The sequence below is a fragment of the Cylas formicarius genome, unplaced genomic scaffold (assembly GCF_029955315.1).
Source record: "Cylas formicarius isolate icCylForm1 unplaced genomic scaffold, icCylForm1.1 PGA_scaffold_7__23_contigs__length_41026272, whole genome shotgun sequence".
NCBI classification, from domain to species: domain Eukaryota; kingdom Metazoa; phylum Arthropoda; class Insecta; order Coleoptera; family Brentidae; genus Cylas; species Cylas formicarius.
In genome coordinates this window covers 32,983,444-32,997,656 of record NW_026844352.1, presented here as the reverse complement: position 1 = coordinate 32,997,656, position 14,213 = coordinate 32,983,444, and the positions used below count along the sequence as shown (strand labels likewise).

General features: G+C 38.8%; 2 protein-coding genes across 3 annotated transcripts; one reads left to right on the top strand and one right to left on the bottom strand.

Moving 5' to 3' along the window:
- Positions 1–489: 489 nt before the first annotated feature.
- On the top strand, positions 490–13,794 carry LOC132704679 (actin-histidine N-methyltransferase). Of its 2 annotated transcripts, none has more exons than XM_060674844.1 (5): positions 490–2,335; positions 11,120–11,234; positions 12,525–12,652; positions 12,709–12,908; positions 13,399–13,794. In XM_060674844.1, the coding sequence occupies exons 1-5, from the start codon at positions 1,581–1,583 to the stop codon at positions 13,728–13,730; spliced, it is 1,530 nt and encodes a 509-aa protein (XP_060530827.1). In that variant the 5' UTR covers positions 490–1,580; the 3' UTR covers positions 13,731–13,794. The 2 variants fall into 2 exon arrangements, with proteins under 2 accessions (XP_060530827.1, XP_060530828.1); XM_060674845.1 differs by having other exon boundaries at positions 495–2,335; positions 13,480–13,794.
- LOC132704678 (uncharacterized) lies at positions 2,392–11,112 on the bottom strand. The gene is made up of 2 exons (XM_060674843.1): positions 5,557–11,112; positions 2,392–4,320 (listed from the first exon to the last, which is right to left on the bottom strand). Exons 1-2 carry the CDS (start codon positions 5,830–5,832, stop codon positions 2,902–2,904), a joined length of 1,695 nt encoding a protein of 564 aa, XP_060530826.1. The 5' UTR covers positions 5,833–11,112; the 3' UTR covers positions 2,392–2,901.
- Positions 13,795–14,213: the final 419 nt, after the last annotated feature.

The window sequence follows — 14,213 nt, the reverse complement described above, 5'->3', positions numbered from 1 at the left end:
CTTTTCGTGACCTTATCCCGCTTGGCGGGACGGCTATGGTCACCACCGGACATATCGTTATCATTCTGGCAATCGCGATACCTATCAAACAACACAACGTCATCTCTTTCGAACTGTATTTGATGGCCATTGTGCTTGGCAGACACCTTTAGTGCCTTAAAAAAAAAAAAACAATACTGCTGTATTTTAACAGCTGTGTGTAATGTGTATGACAACTGACTGACCTGACAACATTAAATCTAGCCAATTAGTGTCGATCGTTTCTGATCGCGCACTTTTATTGGTCTAAGTCATTTTTTAAGGGAGTGTAGGAGCAATTGTATTACCACAAAAGTTATTTTGCTTGTCCTATAAAAATTACTTTTTTCCGGGATATTTTTAACGTGTTTTGTAATCGTTGATGTCAACTTCTAAAAGCAGAAACGGGCGATTTACCTCGCTCTTGATACTGTCGTGAGCATTTAATCCCTGCTCGCTTCCGGCAGAATCCATTGTAATCGTCCCGTAAAGTTTTGATATCGGTTTCAATTGTGTGTGTTTTGTGAAGGTTTTAAGGTGTGTAATCGTTGTCGGTCCCGCTGTTTATCTTCCACGCCGGTTAAAGGCCAGACGACCCTTGGTGGGGCGGGGAGGCCGTTTTTTGCCATCAGTCAAACTACTTTTTTGTAAGCTGGCCCGTGTTGCAGGGCCAAATAAAGTAGTAAGATAATAAAAAAAAAGTAACATCGCTCTTGGAGGTTCACGCAGTGAAAGTAGCTCTAGCAGTTCTCAGGACGCCGCTTTAAAATGTCTGGATTGCAAATTTATCGTACGCCACGTATTGCTATTCAGCCAAGCTGCTTTAGCGGATATTTCAAATAAATTGAACACGTCAAGGCAACAAGACTTCTACAATATGATGGAAAACCCAGTTTAAAATTTGGTAACAATATGATATAGGAGGTAATGGGCAAACCATATAGTTACTGGAGATATAGAAGAGCTGCCCATGTCCATAATACAGGAACTTATGAAGCAACTATGAAAATTTTCTTGAGAGGGTCGCATGCGCGAGATTTAAAATCTCGTTTTTTATTAATGGCCGAACTACTGACGCCGCTGACAGACCGTCCTTAGTTTGTATATGGCATTTTTACGGTAGTGTATTCTCATAATTTGCGTATATCGCGTTAAATATTCTGAGAAAACGAGTTATGTGTGTGGAAATCGCTGTTTACAAAGAAAATGGCGCAAAGTGGGTGAAATGTAGAGGTTTGCGCGAAAAATCATAACCTTCTCTACGAAAATATCAATGTCTCCTTCGGCGTATCAATTTTTATTGTAGTATGTCCACTATATTATCTAAGAGTTAAATGAGTCAAACCAACACCTCCTTGTGAAGTCGTGTTGGTTAGTGCCAATGTGTGAATAGCCAACCGCATTATAGTTTTGGTTAGTTTTAAGACATTTCGCATCAAGAAGGCATTCCTCGCGCGTTTTCTATCGAAGTTCGTTTGTTATTGTTAATTGGTCAAATGATTCTGGCAAAATTGGCCCATGGAACATAACAAAAATAACCTCTATGCTTTAAATACTCTAAAATGGATCCCAAGTTAAACGGAAGCAAAAGTGCAAAGAAAACACCGACATGGAAACAGAAAAATGCGAAACAAGAAAAGCAACTACTAGATAGTATAAACGAGCTGTTAATTGCGATCATGCCAAAGAAAATAGGTTCACCAGCGCCAAAAAACCACGAACAGGTAAACGCACTTATCGAAAGGGTCAAACAATTGGAAGACAAAGCCGCTAGAGGCAGCTGCAAGTCAACAGTGGATCGGACATCGCCCGAGGTTTTAACGAAGTTTATGCAGTGGTTTAGCGACAACGGTGGTGAATTGAACGGCTGTTCAATTAGCAAATTTGATGGTTATGATTTGGGCATAAAAGCGGATACAGACGTGGCGGAGTCGTCCTTGATTATTAGCGTCCCCAAAAGGCTGGTTTTGTCAGTCGAAAACGCCCATGTGAATGTGCTCGAGGAATTAACCAGAAAAATGGGGCCACTTGGCACAATGACCAATGTTCTTTTGGCGATGTACTTGCTTGTAGAGAAATATTCAGCCGCTTCTTTCTGGAAACCCTACATTGATATATTGCCCAAGGCTTATACGACAGTTTTATATTTTTCCCATGATGAACTACAAAAGTTGCAGGGAAGTCCCACTCAAGACATGGCTTTCAAGCTAATTCAAAGCGTCGCCAAACACTATGCGATATTGTTCAAGATCTTTAAGAATGGTGATGACCCGCTGACTGTTTTGTTGAGGAATCGGTTCTGTTTTAGGGACTATTGGTGAGCATATTTTTTTTTTTTTATCGCCCCTTTGAAGTGTATCAGTAAGAATAACATAAAATAATAACTTTTTATTTCTCCTATAACATGTTTTAAATAATCTTTGGGTATGTCAATAAATAAATATATAACAATGGCGTCACACACACATACACACTCTAAAAAAAAACTTGCGAAAAATTCAAACATGTTTTCAAAACTCATGAAGTTTTAATAAATAAATATGTCTTGGGACCATGAATGAGTCGTAGTTGTTTTTTTGTTGACCAGTGAAGACACTCTTCACAATTACAGACAGTTATTTTTCGATGACCGATATTGCCAACAAAATTCGAAGTTTCAATATAGTTTCAACAAAATTTTTAACATTTAAATAAATGTTTCTACAATCATGGTATTGCAAAAACAATTAATTAAAATTGTGGGTTAATTAATTTTGGTCCACTGTTTTTAATTTGGCAGAATTGTTCAGAATATCAGACACTGTTTTTTCTCTGAATATTTTCTGATTTCTCAATTTTCTTTTTGGCGTGTTCGGATGTGTGTTAATAAATAACATTCATAATCTAAAATGGTTGCTGCGCTTTGCTCTGCCACGCGTTGGGCCTGTGCGCGGGGCTCTTGCAGTAACTCTTCCCCAACGTTCCCACTACAAAATGTTTTATGTTCCGCCGCTGCGTTTCGAAAAATGGTGTCGCGCCCGTCTTGTCGCCCCACCGGTAATTTACCGTCTTGACTCCGGCCCAGCGGAACCCAAACATAACCGCGAGAAACACCAGCACTGATAGTCCCGCGATCGCCATACTGGCCAAAACGGCAGACTTTACCCCCGACGGCAAATACACGTACGTTTCGTCGTCTAGTTGGAGCTGCTCACTCGTCAAGTACAATTTAGCCTCCGTATTGTCGAGGTTGCGGTCTGCTTCCAATAGGTTACTCTCTAAAATCACCATTTCTGCATCGTCGCCGTAACGAAATGTATCTGCGTAAATTTCGGCGGTCCCCTTTACGGTTTCGATTTTTACTGACGGAAAGCTTGTAGTCGTTACGATCGTGACTGACTGCGGTATCTTTTGGCGCCTGTTTAACGCCGGAAGGTCGCCCGTCTCTTCCGCCATCATCGTCTCGAAGTCGACCCCAGTCTCTGACACTACGTGCACCACGTCGGGTTCTGGTTCCTTGTCGTCGTTGTGAAAAATGTCGGCGAGATGGATCTGGCTCGAGCCGCGCTCTCTCTGCTCGATCAGTTCCTCGACCGTCATGTTTCTGAGCTGCAGGACACGCAGTATCCGATCGCGCTCGTCTGGTCGCTCCATAATCGACATTATCTCGTCCCTCGCCGTTAACGGTTTTATTTTCTCGTTTTCCTTCGTCGCCGTCGTCGTCGGTTGCGTCCTAACCTCTTCAAACCCGATCGATAATTTCAACGGGCCGTGGTCCGTGTCGTTCGCGCCGTTGTATCGGTAGATGTCGCCGGCGGCGTCGATTTTCGGCGGTTTAGTTTTTCGACGAGGTTGCGGTTTCGCTGTGGAGGTCGTCGTCGAAGACACCTCGAACGGCGGCAGCTTGACGTCTACCGACGTGTAATATATGGGGTGGTACGGCACGAATATCCTACGTTCGGTTGCAAGTTCTGGCGACGACGTTGTCTGCTCGGATGAATCGTAGTTGCGGTCGATGGGCGCAGTCAGCGCGGAGATCGCTTTTTTGTTGCCACGCAGTAGTTCGACGAGCGTCAGGTTTTTTTTCTGGAGGATCTCGCTCAGGCTCAGACCGCCGTTTCGTTTGAGGATCGATTTGAGGTCGTAATTGGACTGTTCGTCATCGGGTTGTAGCGGCAACGTGGCGATTTCCTCGGGTTCTTCCGTCGTCACGGTGGGCGGCGGTTTTTTTTTGCGTTTACGAAGTCTTCTTCTTTTCGGCGCTGGCCTCTCGACGTATTGGCGGTGTTCCGCGATATTTTGTATGTCGATTGGTGGCAAGTCCTGGGAAAGGAGTTGTTAGCGATCTCGAATGAAACTCGAACAAAAGATTAAATCGAAATTACAAGTGACGCTGTAACAAGGGTAGTTCCACTTTCATGACCTAACCAGTTATATAAAGCGTGTCTTGAATTAAAAATATGACGTCGTTGAGTACTTTTTTCATATAACTACTAGATGTATATACAGCCTATGCTGATACTACGGAAACGTTTGAAGCCATCGTAAAAAACGCGGGAACAATTCAATGTCATTTTTAGCGGCTTTCAACGACCAACGTGTTCGCTGACAGTTTATCAGTTTCAGTGGTCTTGTTAGCACAGCATGTTCTCGGAATATGAACAGATCCTGTTAAGTGTGCAGCGAAAAATGAGTAAAGTCTGTGGAGGCCGCTGTTTAGAAAGAAAGTGGCACATGTGTGCAAAATTTAGGGGCATGTGCGGAAGATCATTTATTTCTCTTCGAAAAATATTGACGTCTGAGGCGATCCAATTTTTTCGTCCTCCCGGCCACTATATGCCCAGATTTAGTAATAGTTTAAGCCGTTGGCTGTTTAATAGTTTGTTCAACATTTGTCATTTTGTAAAAAATATATGAATTGAAGGTCTTTTGAAAAATATTGTGCGTGATTTGATTTGTCATGCATGATTTTTTACAGACGTGTTGCCGATGCACGGTTAAACTGCTTAAGTCTAAGTAACTAACCAAAACTGTTAGTCGACGCTCTACACAATGTTTCAAATATTGGAGATTAATCAAGAAATTTCAAAATATCTTAAGTTTCTTTTAATTGCTCAAAAGAAGTCAATTAATTTATGTTTGCTATTGTTTCTTTTCCTTTTAAAAAAAGTCCAACGTGGCGGAACTGACAATTTTGTCCTTTTTAAAATCTGCACATTTATACTTTTGTTATTTTCAGTTAAATTAAGGAAGCATTTGATATGATATGCCGGCGTATCTCAAATTTGGGACACACTGTATAAAATTTTCGTCTATCAAAAAGGGTACAATTTATAATACCAATCGACATATCCAAACGTGTCGGGGTAGATGTTACCAAAAGTTAAAAGAGATAAAAGCTTAATAAAAATAATTAGGGCCGTAATTATAGAAATATATTTTAAACGTTTGTCGAAACGGAAAAAATCACCCCACTGGATGTATTCTTTTATTCTTCACGCAGTTTCGCTTCGCAACACTCCGACACCCTGTATATGGTCGATTAAACGTCTCGCTTACTTTGACCGAACGAGAGGGCGCCTCCGTGACCGCGCCCCCGCCGCCGATGTCGTCGGGGATGGCGCGAGACCCAAAAGCTACCCCAAACACAAGCATCACGAGTATACTCGACCACTTCATCGCGGTACGACCGTTCAACGGTACCGTGCGTACGCGTGTTGGCGCACTTCTGACAAGAAATCGGCTTGGTACCATACGGTTAATGTCTCTTTCTAAATGATCAAAACGCGGGAGCGGTCGCTGTCCAGCACACGCCGCTTTCTTCGGTGGGCGCATTGAAAAAATTGGCCGCGTTTCGTAACATTTTGTTTACTGCGCGTATAATATAATAATAAAATTTATTTGTTTCGTGGCAGTATGGGCTAAATAATTGGGTAGTTTTTCTTAGAATGCAAAACTGCGAGCCAGAATGGGGTCTCATGACAAGGCAGTACGGGTTAAATTGTAGTGGTAATACGCGGGACATACGAGACAGTAGGGGGTATTCGTTAGGGGCAGTATGGGTTAAATCGGACCAATATTGGACTATATGAATTAGGCAAAACTGCTAGGCAGTACGCTGTCTCGTATCCAGGCAGTACAGACTAAATTATTTGGGTAATTCGGTGGACATAGGAATCAGTATGAGATATTTGTTTGAGGGTAGTATAGGTCAAATCGTAAGATTGTCGGAGTTGTGTGTGACCATTTAAAGTATAAAGTAGTACGCGAAATTGCGAGGCTGCGAGTACGGGAAAATATTAGGCAATTTATGGAAATGCGTGGCAATTATAGGCAATACAAAGGAACAACGAGGTATTATGTGCAAGCTTTTGAAGCGTCGCTGATAATAAAAGTAGTATTTCACATTTTTCGTTTAGATTAAAAGAGAATAATTTATTTTCCGGCGGCACTTTCCCCACTGTCGGAATCAATATTTTATTTTTCGTAATTATTTTCTTTTATAATGAGTGTAATGTTATTCCATGTCACCCGAATGCCGCGAAACCGAATTGACCGAAAAACTAACTGTTAAAATAAAAAGCAGCATTTCCTCATAATTAGATTAAAAACTAATTTTATTAATGTTGCCTTAAAAATTAACCCAGCGTTTAAATAAATGAATGTTCGTTTGAAATGCATTTTTGTGTTTTATGTTTTATCACACCTTATCTCAGAACCTGTACAACATAAAGAAAAACTTAAACACAAAAAAAGTTTTTGAATTCATGTATGCTTTTACGATGTTATTTTGTTATATCTACAGGATGCATGTATTTTCGTAGGCAAATAACTTTCTTATTTTAATGCCCTATTTATTTTTGTTGCAATTAATTATGCATTTACAATTTTCGCAAGGGCTTGTTTTAAAATTCTGTTTTTATTAATTACTGAGCTACGGCAACACCGCTTCTTCAGTAAAAAGTACCAGTACGCTTAAATATCTCCAAAACTCTGCCACAGCTGGAACGATAAAATTAAAATTAAAATTTTTGCTACTAGTTCGAGTTTTCGATGCATTGAAAACTCTGAAGTAAAAAAAGCTATTCACTTATTATGACCTGGCTATAAGCCGCCACCAAGAAAAATATTATCAACAAGCCCTATAGATGACATCTGTGAGGAGGAAAAGGCAAAACGTTTTTCTTCTCTGTCAGAACAAATCGTTAAGTATTTTCGCGATAATCATCTAGCTAAAGCGAAATTCAGTCAATACAAAGCTTTCCAAGTGATGTGTGATACGTTGCTGATTGGTCTAATGGTGTACGTCACTCAGTGGAATATATTATGAAAAATCTGTGAAGAAAACAAAAACCAAATTGATTCGACCATCTACCAAAAGGTGTGAAATATTGGACATAAACATACAGCACCCAGAATATTTAAGCATTTTAAGAGCAATATCGGTGGCTCTTGATATTTTGCAGAGGAAAACGCTACTATCTCAGATGCTGTGCAGCAGTGGAAACAGTTACAATATATTTTCTTGAATGTTGTAGAATTACCTTTATCAAAAATACGCCATATCGTTTTATAGCCGATATGTTGAACCCTCAAAAGCAAAAATATGAGTAAACACAAGAACAAAATAATCTGCCTTTAGAAACAATAAATAATTTATATGGAAACACTGGACTTTTGCCATTAGTAATTAGTAAAAGTTGAACCAATAATCAAACTGTGCCTGTGTGCATCTGCTTCCTCACTAGCATCACTTTTGGTTGTGTACACTCAGGCATAAGGAATAGGATTGGGATAGAAAAAGGGGGAAAATTAGTATTTTTGTTCAAACTATACAACGAAAATGCAGAAGCATAAAGTGTACGTTATTATGTTATTTAACTAATTTTTGAAAAGAGTTGTGTTTACTTTTTATTGTTGAAAATATTTTTACGTTGTGCTTTTTGTGTTGGTCTCAATAAAAAAAAAGATAACAAAAAATAGGAGTTTGATTTAAGTTATGATTTCAAATTAAAAAAAAACAAAATTAAAATCAGCCCAGCCCTGGTTCCGATACTTTTTACTGCCGTAGCTCACTAAGCGATAGAAACAAAACAAAACAAACAAAAGTAAATAGAGCAAGAAAATTATGACGTGCAACGTGGAAATGACAAATCTAACAATATTGCTGTTTTCATATTTGAATTTTGTATGTGTAAAAACCCCCAGGTATTTTTTATCGTTCCAGCTTTGGCAGTTTTGGAAGTATTTAAGCGTTCCGATACTTTTTACTAACCCGGTATATTGTTCTATAACGGTGTTATATTATTATATTTGAAACATTTGAAAAAAATAATAGAAGAATTTGAAAATTTGGGGACCGTTAGTTGGGCAATTAATGTAACAGTAAATTATCTTTTTCATTTGTTCCATTTGCTAATAGTATTTTCTGCATTATTGTAATTTTTGTACTAAAGTAACAATAACCGTAAAAAATGATAAGTTAGATGTCATAAATCTGTCAGGCATTGATTTCCAAACTCACAGCCATCGGAAATGGAGCATTCCTGTAATGCTCGTTTGTTTTATTTAAGAATGCCTTAATATACATACATTGTTACTTGTCTACGTAAATACAAACCAATGTTTTTGATTTTTTTAAAGCCAATAAACGGGCGAGTCGTTATAGTTGATATATGATCGTTACGTTTAGGACCCGAACCCTATCGATTTGTATGCAGCGTCATTCGGATTCGGACATGCGACGAGTATCGAGATTGTTTTGCCAGGTAGAAATAATTCGTATGGCGTGCTCGGTGGAAAAACAAAAGGCCGCGCGTGAACTTCACTTTAGGAGAAAGTATATTGTGGGACCGTTGAAACGCAACATTCGCTTTTTTTTTACTAATTCCGATTGTAAATTTGGACGCGACTTTCCCAAGGTCATCGTCGCGGGACGCGCGTCGAGAAAAGAAATCCGTGTTGACGCGCGAAATCGACTTTGCATCTCGGTCGGCGAGCGACGTGAAACGAGTCGATATATGGGCAGATGCGAAGAAGACGACTTCCGCAGCTCGCGCCCGGCCGTCGATATTCAAAACTTTCACTGTATATAGGGATCGATTTATTCAAAAAGAGATGCATTGGTTTTTAATCAACCCGTCGCTCTCTACGGGGGCACTTTCTTTTCCGTACCGGTGTCATCTGTTCTCTCGTTTTAGGGCTACATAAAAGTTTACAGGATAAAGGGCTTTTTCCACTGAGATTTAGGCTAGAGGAGATTTTTCCTTTGCTAGACCATTAAAATGCTTCCTAAACTATTCCAGTTAATATTTAAAAATGGTGCCTAATGCACACTTAACTAAATCCAACCCCAAAAATGTGTCAACAATGTGTGAGAAAAAAGTGTACCAAAGCGTTGAAAATATAGGTTATAGTTTAAAAAACCTAGTTTATGTTTTCAATTGGCACTGTTCCTTTCGATATTCTTATGTTAGAAATTCTGACTTATTTTTCAGAAATTCTGTCTTATTAAAGTAAAACCCATAATTTATTCTTGGTGGTTTTTCAGCGCTTTCGGAGAAACGAAGACGCTTTTTAATATATATAAAAAACTGCTTTAATGAATCGGTTAAGGTCCTGCGACCCACATATATTGGTCTAATTCTAATGAGTCCTGTTCACTTTTTTGCATACGTCTTTTGATGTCCAAGTGTTATCTTGTTATGAAATAACATCCATGATAGATAGCAGTTTCTGTATCTCTCGTTTTGCGGTTTTATTGATTATGATTGTTCGAGTGACTTGTCATTCTTCTTAAATTCTTTTATTTTTAAGATAGTTAAATACTTTTTTGTAGCAAGTTTTCTTTCTATAATTTTGCGCTCCAAATATTTCCGCCTCGATACGAATAGTGCAACACAATGAAACGTAAATGTCCCCTTGCGCGTCTCTAAAATTTTGTTGATTATTTATTCCAATTTTAGGACAAGATTTGCCATTTTTTTTAATACTTCTAGGAAGTTTTTGTCTGCGCTATACTCAAAGTCGTAGTGAAATATTCTCGATGATAATGTGAAATACTGAAAATATGTATTCATGATTCTATATTTTAAAACTTGAGATTCAAGTTAAGTCAATAAAATATGTTTTACCTCAACGACGGCAACAAGCAGGAATACGTAAATATTTTTAACGAGTGAAAGTGAGAACATTTAATGAAAAAATTACTCGCTCCCATTACGTGCCACTGTCAAAGTAACATTAATACTCGTAGTGCGCTGTTGCCTGGTTTCTGTTGATGTGTGAAATAATTTATACATAAAATGTTGTATTAAATGGCGAACAACCCCGTATATCTGTTTAGATAAACAAGGTACTTGTTAAATTGGCACTTTCACTTGAAACCGCGTTAATTTCTTTAATCGTTTAAATTATATTGATTCTCGTCACGTTTAACGCTTCTTCTTGAATTGTTCAATGACGCAAATATTTAAGAAGACTGTCTATGCTCTTATTTGACTAGTAAATATCGTAGTTAACTTTGAAGCTTGAACCAGGCTACTAGATTATGTTTTTAGAAAATAATATCGAACAGGTATCTTAACTTAAATACCATTTTTGAAAATTTCTAATGATTTAGTTTTTCGAAGTAACTTATGGGGGTTCTGGACTTTTTGTGTGTTCTCTGTCTTGCTGATGTTTGACCAATCTGAAGAAGCCACCACCATGTTCGGTAAAATGTCAGCGAAACAGTGTCAATACATGACGCAGGAGAAATCCAGAATGAGTTTACCTATAAGTTCTACAGCTTGCGGAAGTTTCTTTGAAAAATTACGTGGCGATGACATCCAGTGCACAAATCTAAAACTAGAAGATTTTCTTGTTATCTCAATGTAGAGATCACGAAGTCATCCCGAATTTTCTGAAAATCACACCACAACAAGACCTTTGCTGCTCCATTAGATTTGTTCTTTATAACATGATGCAAGACAAATTCATGCCCGATGCAGAAGAAACCTACAATCATCTTAGTGTGTTGCGTGCATTTATTTTTGCTTTGAATGAATACAGTGGAATGCATTTTTCCAATTTAAAACGGTCTGTATAATAAGCCGTGTCTTATTAGTGTAGTCATTTCCAGCTGGGCAGTGTCGACCGTAATGACGAGGCAGAATATGATACCTACGGAAGATGGTTCGAAGACGACAAACGCCCTCATACCTTTGTGGGACCTGTGCAATCATACTGCGGGAATTGTAAGTTGTTGCTATGTTGTAACAGTTCTTAACTCTGGTTGAAATATGGTTAGCCGAAAATTGATACTTTTGTAATTATCCTAAACCTAGATTGGAGATCGCATTCGGGAGGCATACGTGAGATAATTGAATTTAAATATAGAGAAAACTAAATTTGTAATCTAATTTTAAAATATGCGTTTTTTAAATCTTGCCAGCTGTTGTACGAATTCTTTCTGTATTTCAACCTCGGTGTGAGTGATGTGAAAAAAAATCCTCTTAAAGAAGTATATGAGTTGACGCGACGTCCTGCGCTGTTATGAAAATCCATTTTACAAGAGGTATGTGCCTACGTTTTGGTGATATATAAGCAGTGCGATTTTTCGGGCTTTTGGGGCCTTGGTCAATTGGTTTTTACATCATAGCTTTCAGCTGCTACTGCTGCAGCCATACTCAGTGGATCATAAATTGTAACTGTGGCGGTGCTGAAGCCGGTTATCCAAGTCGTACCTGCTTTTGCACGGTCGGCCGTGAGGCAGTTATTTGGTGACATATGCTTCGTTTACAGAGACCACTTTAAACACCTACCAAAAAGCAGGTAAAACATCTGAAGGCAGTTTTTTGTCACCCGTCGTCTCGTCTTTAGTTATTGTTCGTGTTCGTGGCGCAGAGTGCGCCACATTAAAAAGGAACCAGCGTAAAACTGATGTCGGTGTCTGGGATTAAATTTTTTAATAAAAATCGTGATGAATGGATGAAAACATTTCCAAAACTCATTTTTACGAAGAATTTAACGGCTTGAAAATTTGATTTTTTTAGGTAAAACCATGCGTATTTTTGAATCGTCGATAATAACTTAAAGTTGCCTGTCCAAGAATGTAAGCGTCCTTGATATTTTGCTACTGTGTTTCTCGATAGAATAAATGTTGTGAATTTTCAACAAGTAATGTCTGGACAGAAAACAAATACTATTGCCAAATTGTGATTTTGGCTGTGAAGACTCCAGGTTTTAATTTAACCTTTCAAATAAAATCCCTTGCCAAAAATCCATACAGCATTCAAAGTCCTTTTCTGTTATGGTTCATCTGAAGTTGATTCTTTTCAGTCTGGTTGCTATCTTTAACTTTCATGTTGGACTATTTTGGACATCTAAGTCCGTGCAACTGATTTTATAAAACAAACTTTCATATCTGTTCAAACAAACACAAAAAAGTTAGAACAATGACAGACATCTATGTGCGGTTTTTACCGTTTGCGATATCTGTTTTCATTTATCTCCTTTATCCCCTATACAAGTTTCTATCGGTTTAGATCACTACAGACTACAACCCTGAGATGAAGCGATGCGAGTGCTTAGCACTCAGGGACTTTAAGGCTGGCGAACAGATTTTTATATTTTACGGCCCTAGGAGCAACGCAGAAATGTTCGTCCACAATGGGCAAGTCACCCTTTTACCCCACCGCCCCGTCACAACCACAATGCGAAATCTTGCAGTTTCGTCTACGATGGAAACCAGTACGACACCTACCGGCTGAATCTGGGCGTGAGCAAAAACGACCCTCTCCGAGATAAACGCAAGAGACTGCTAAGCAAGCTAGAGATCCCAGAAGGGACGGAATTTTTGCTCAGGTGGAACGAACCGCCAGTAGACGACACGCTGATGAAGTTCTTAGCGGTTTTTAAGATGAGTGAAGGTAGCGAGGACTTTGCTTAGTTATAGGAAATTATATTAAACATATTTCAAAGCAGAATTAAATTTAAATCTTTTTGCTCTATCTCTGACGAGTCATTCAAAAAGCTATGAACAATTACTTACTTTGTCACCAGGTGGCGTTTTCTGAAATAATCGTAAAAAAGAAGTGAAACAAAAGCAGCGATCCCGCACATTTGCACAGTTGGCTATTAGATAATATAGTGCCTTACTTTGATAAAACTTGATGCGTCGCAGGCGGCATTTGACGGGATTTAGGCATATTTTGGGAAAATACTACCGCAAAAATGGCGCATCCTAACTTAATGACGGTCTGTCAGCGGCCATGTTGGTCGTTCAATACCACAAAGTCATTGGTTAAAAACGAGATTTTAAATCTCGCCGCATGCGTATGTTGAATGGATCTTCTCAAAAAATTTTTCATAGTTGCTTCGGAAATTCCTATTTTATCGGCAGCTCCTCTATATCTCTAGGTAGCTATATGCATTTGTACGATGGAAGGTCCTTCGTGGGTTCGGTCGGAAGGTTTCAAAATGGCTGTCATTCAATTTCAGAGCGTCTAGACGCCTCCCTTGACGCTGACGTAGTCGATACAGAGGACGCCGAATTGAGAAAGAAGTGCTGGGCGTACTTGGAGACAAGATTGAAGCTGTTGCTGGCTGCCTGCAAAAAGAGTCTGTCGCAGGACAATGTTTCCTTGGGGGGTAAGGAAATATCGCCCCACATGAGGTTGGCGGTTCAGATGAGGCTGAGCGAGATGCGTCTGTTGGAGTACGCTATAGAATACGCAAGCAAATTCTCTTAAATCCTTCGCAATGTTAGTCATTATGCTCTCTTTCTTTTGCTTATTGTGAATAAAAAATCACCTTCCTAAGTCTCTTGTTTTGATGTTTATTATTATCTCTACCTCTATAATTATTATTGTTACCTTTTTCCTTGGTTATAATTTGAAGTAGCGACTAAAAAGGAAAGACATGTAATAAAGTAGGGAAACAAACCGGACGAACGACAGCCAAGTAAATAACAAATTGTAAAACGAAGTACGTGCAGAAAGAGTTATTTAAGAAAAAAAATCGGACGGATTCGTCCAGAAATGCACGGGTCTGCATACCGAATTGAAAAAGAACGCATTTATCAAACTTCTCTCCCAAAACAAAAATCAGACAGACGTGAAAGAAAATAGAGAGGACAATGAGATGTTGAAAAATGAACCCGAAGTAAAAATCTTTCAAAAATGCACAAAAACAGTAGGGAGATTGTTTACAAAACAATGACAGTGACCCCATAA

What these genes read in the sequence shown, in the direction of transcription:
- LOC132704679 (XM_060674844.1), top strand. Translation starts at nt 1,581, where the DNA reads ATGGATCCCAAGTTAAACGGAAGCAAAAGTGCAAAGAAAACACCGACA. An exon ending in TTCTGTTTTAGGGACTATTG is followed by an intron (nt 2,336 to 11,119) that starts GTGAGCATATTT and finishes AGTCATTTCCAG; the next exon opens with CTGGGCAGTGTCGACCGTAA. An exon ending in GCAATCATACTGCGGGAATT is followed by an intron (nt 11,235 to 12,524) that starts GTAAGTTGTTGC and finishes CTATCGGTTTAG; the next exon opens with ATCACTACAGACTACAACCC.
- LOC132704678 (XM_060674843.1), bottom strand. Translation starts at nt 5,832, where the DNA reads ATGCGCCCACCGAAGAAAGCGGCGTGTGCTGGACAGCGACCGCTCCCG. An exon ending in CGCCCTCTCGTTCGGTCAAA is followed by an intron (nt 4,321 to 5,556) that starts GTAAGCGAGACG and finishes CTCCTTTCCCAG; the next exon opens with GACTTGCCACCAATCGACAT.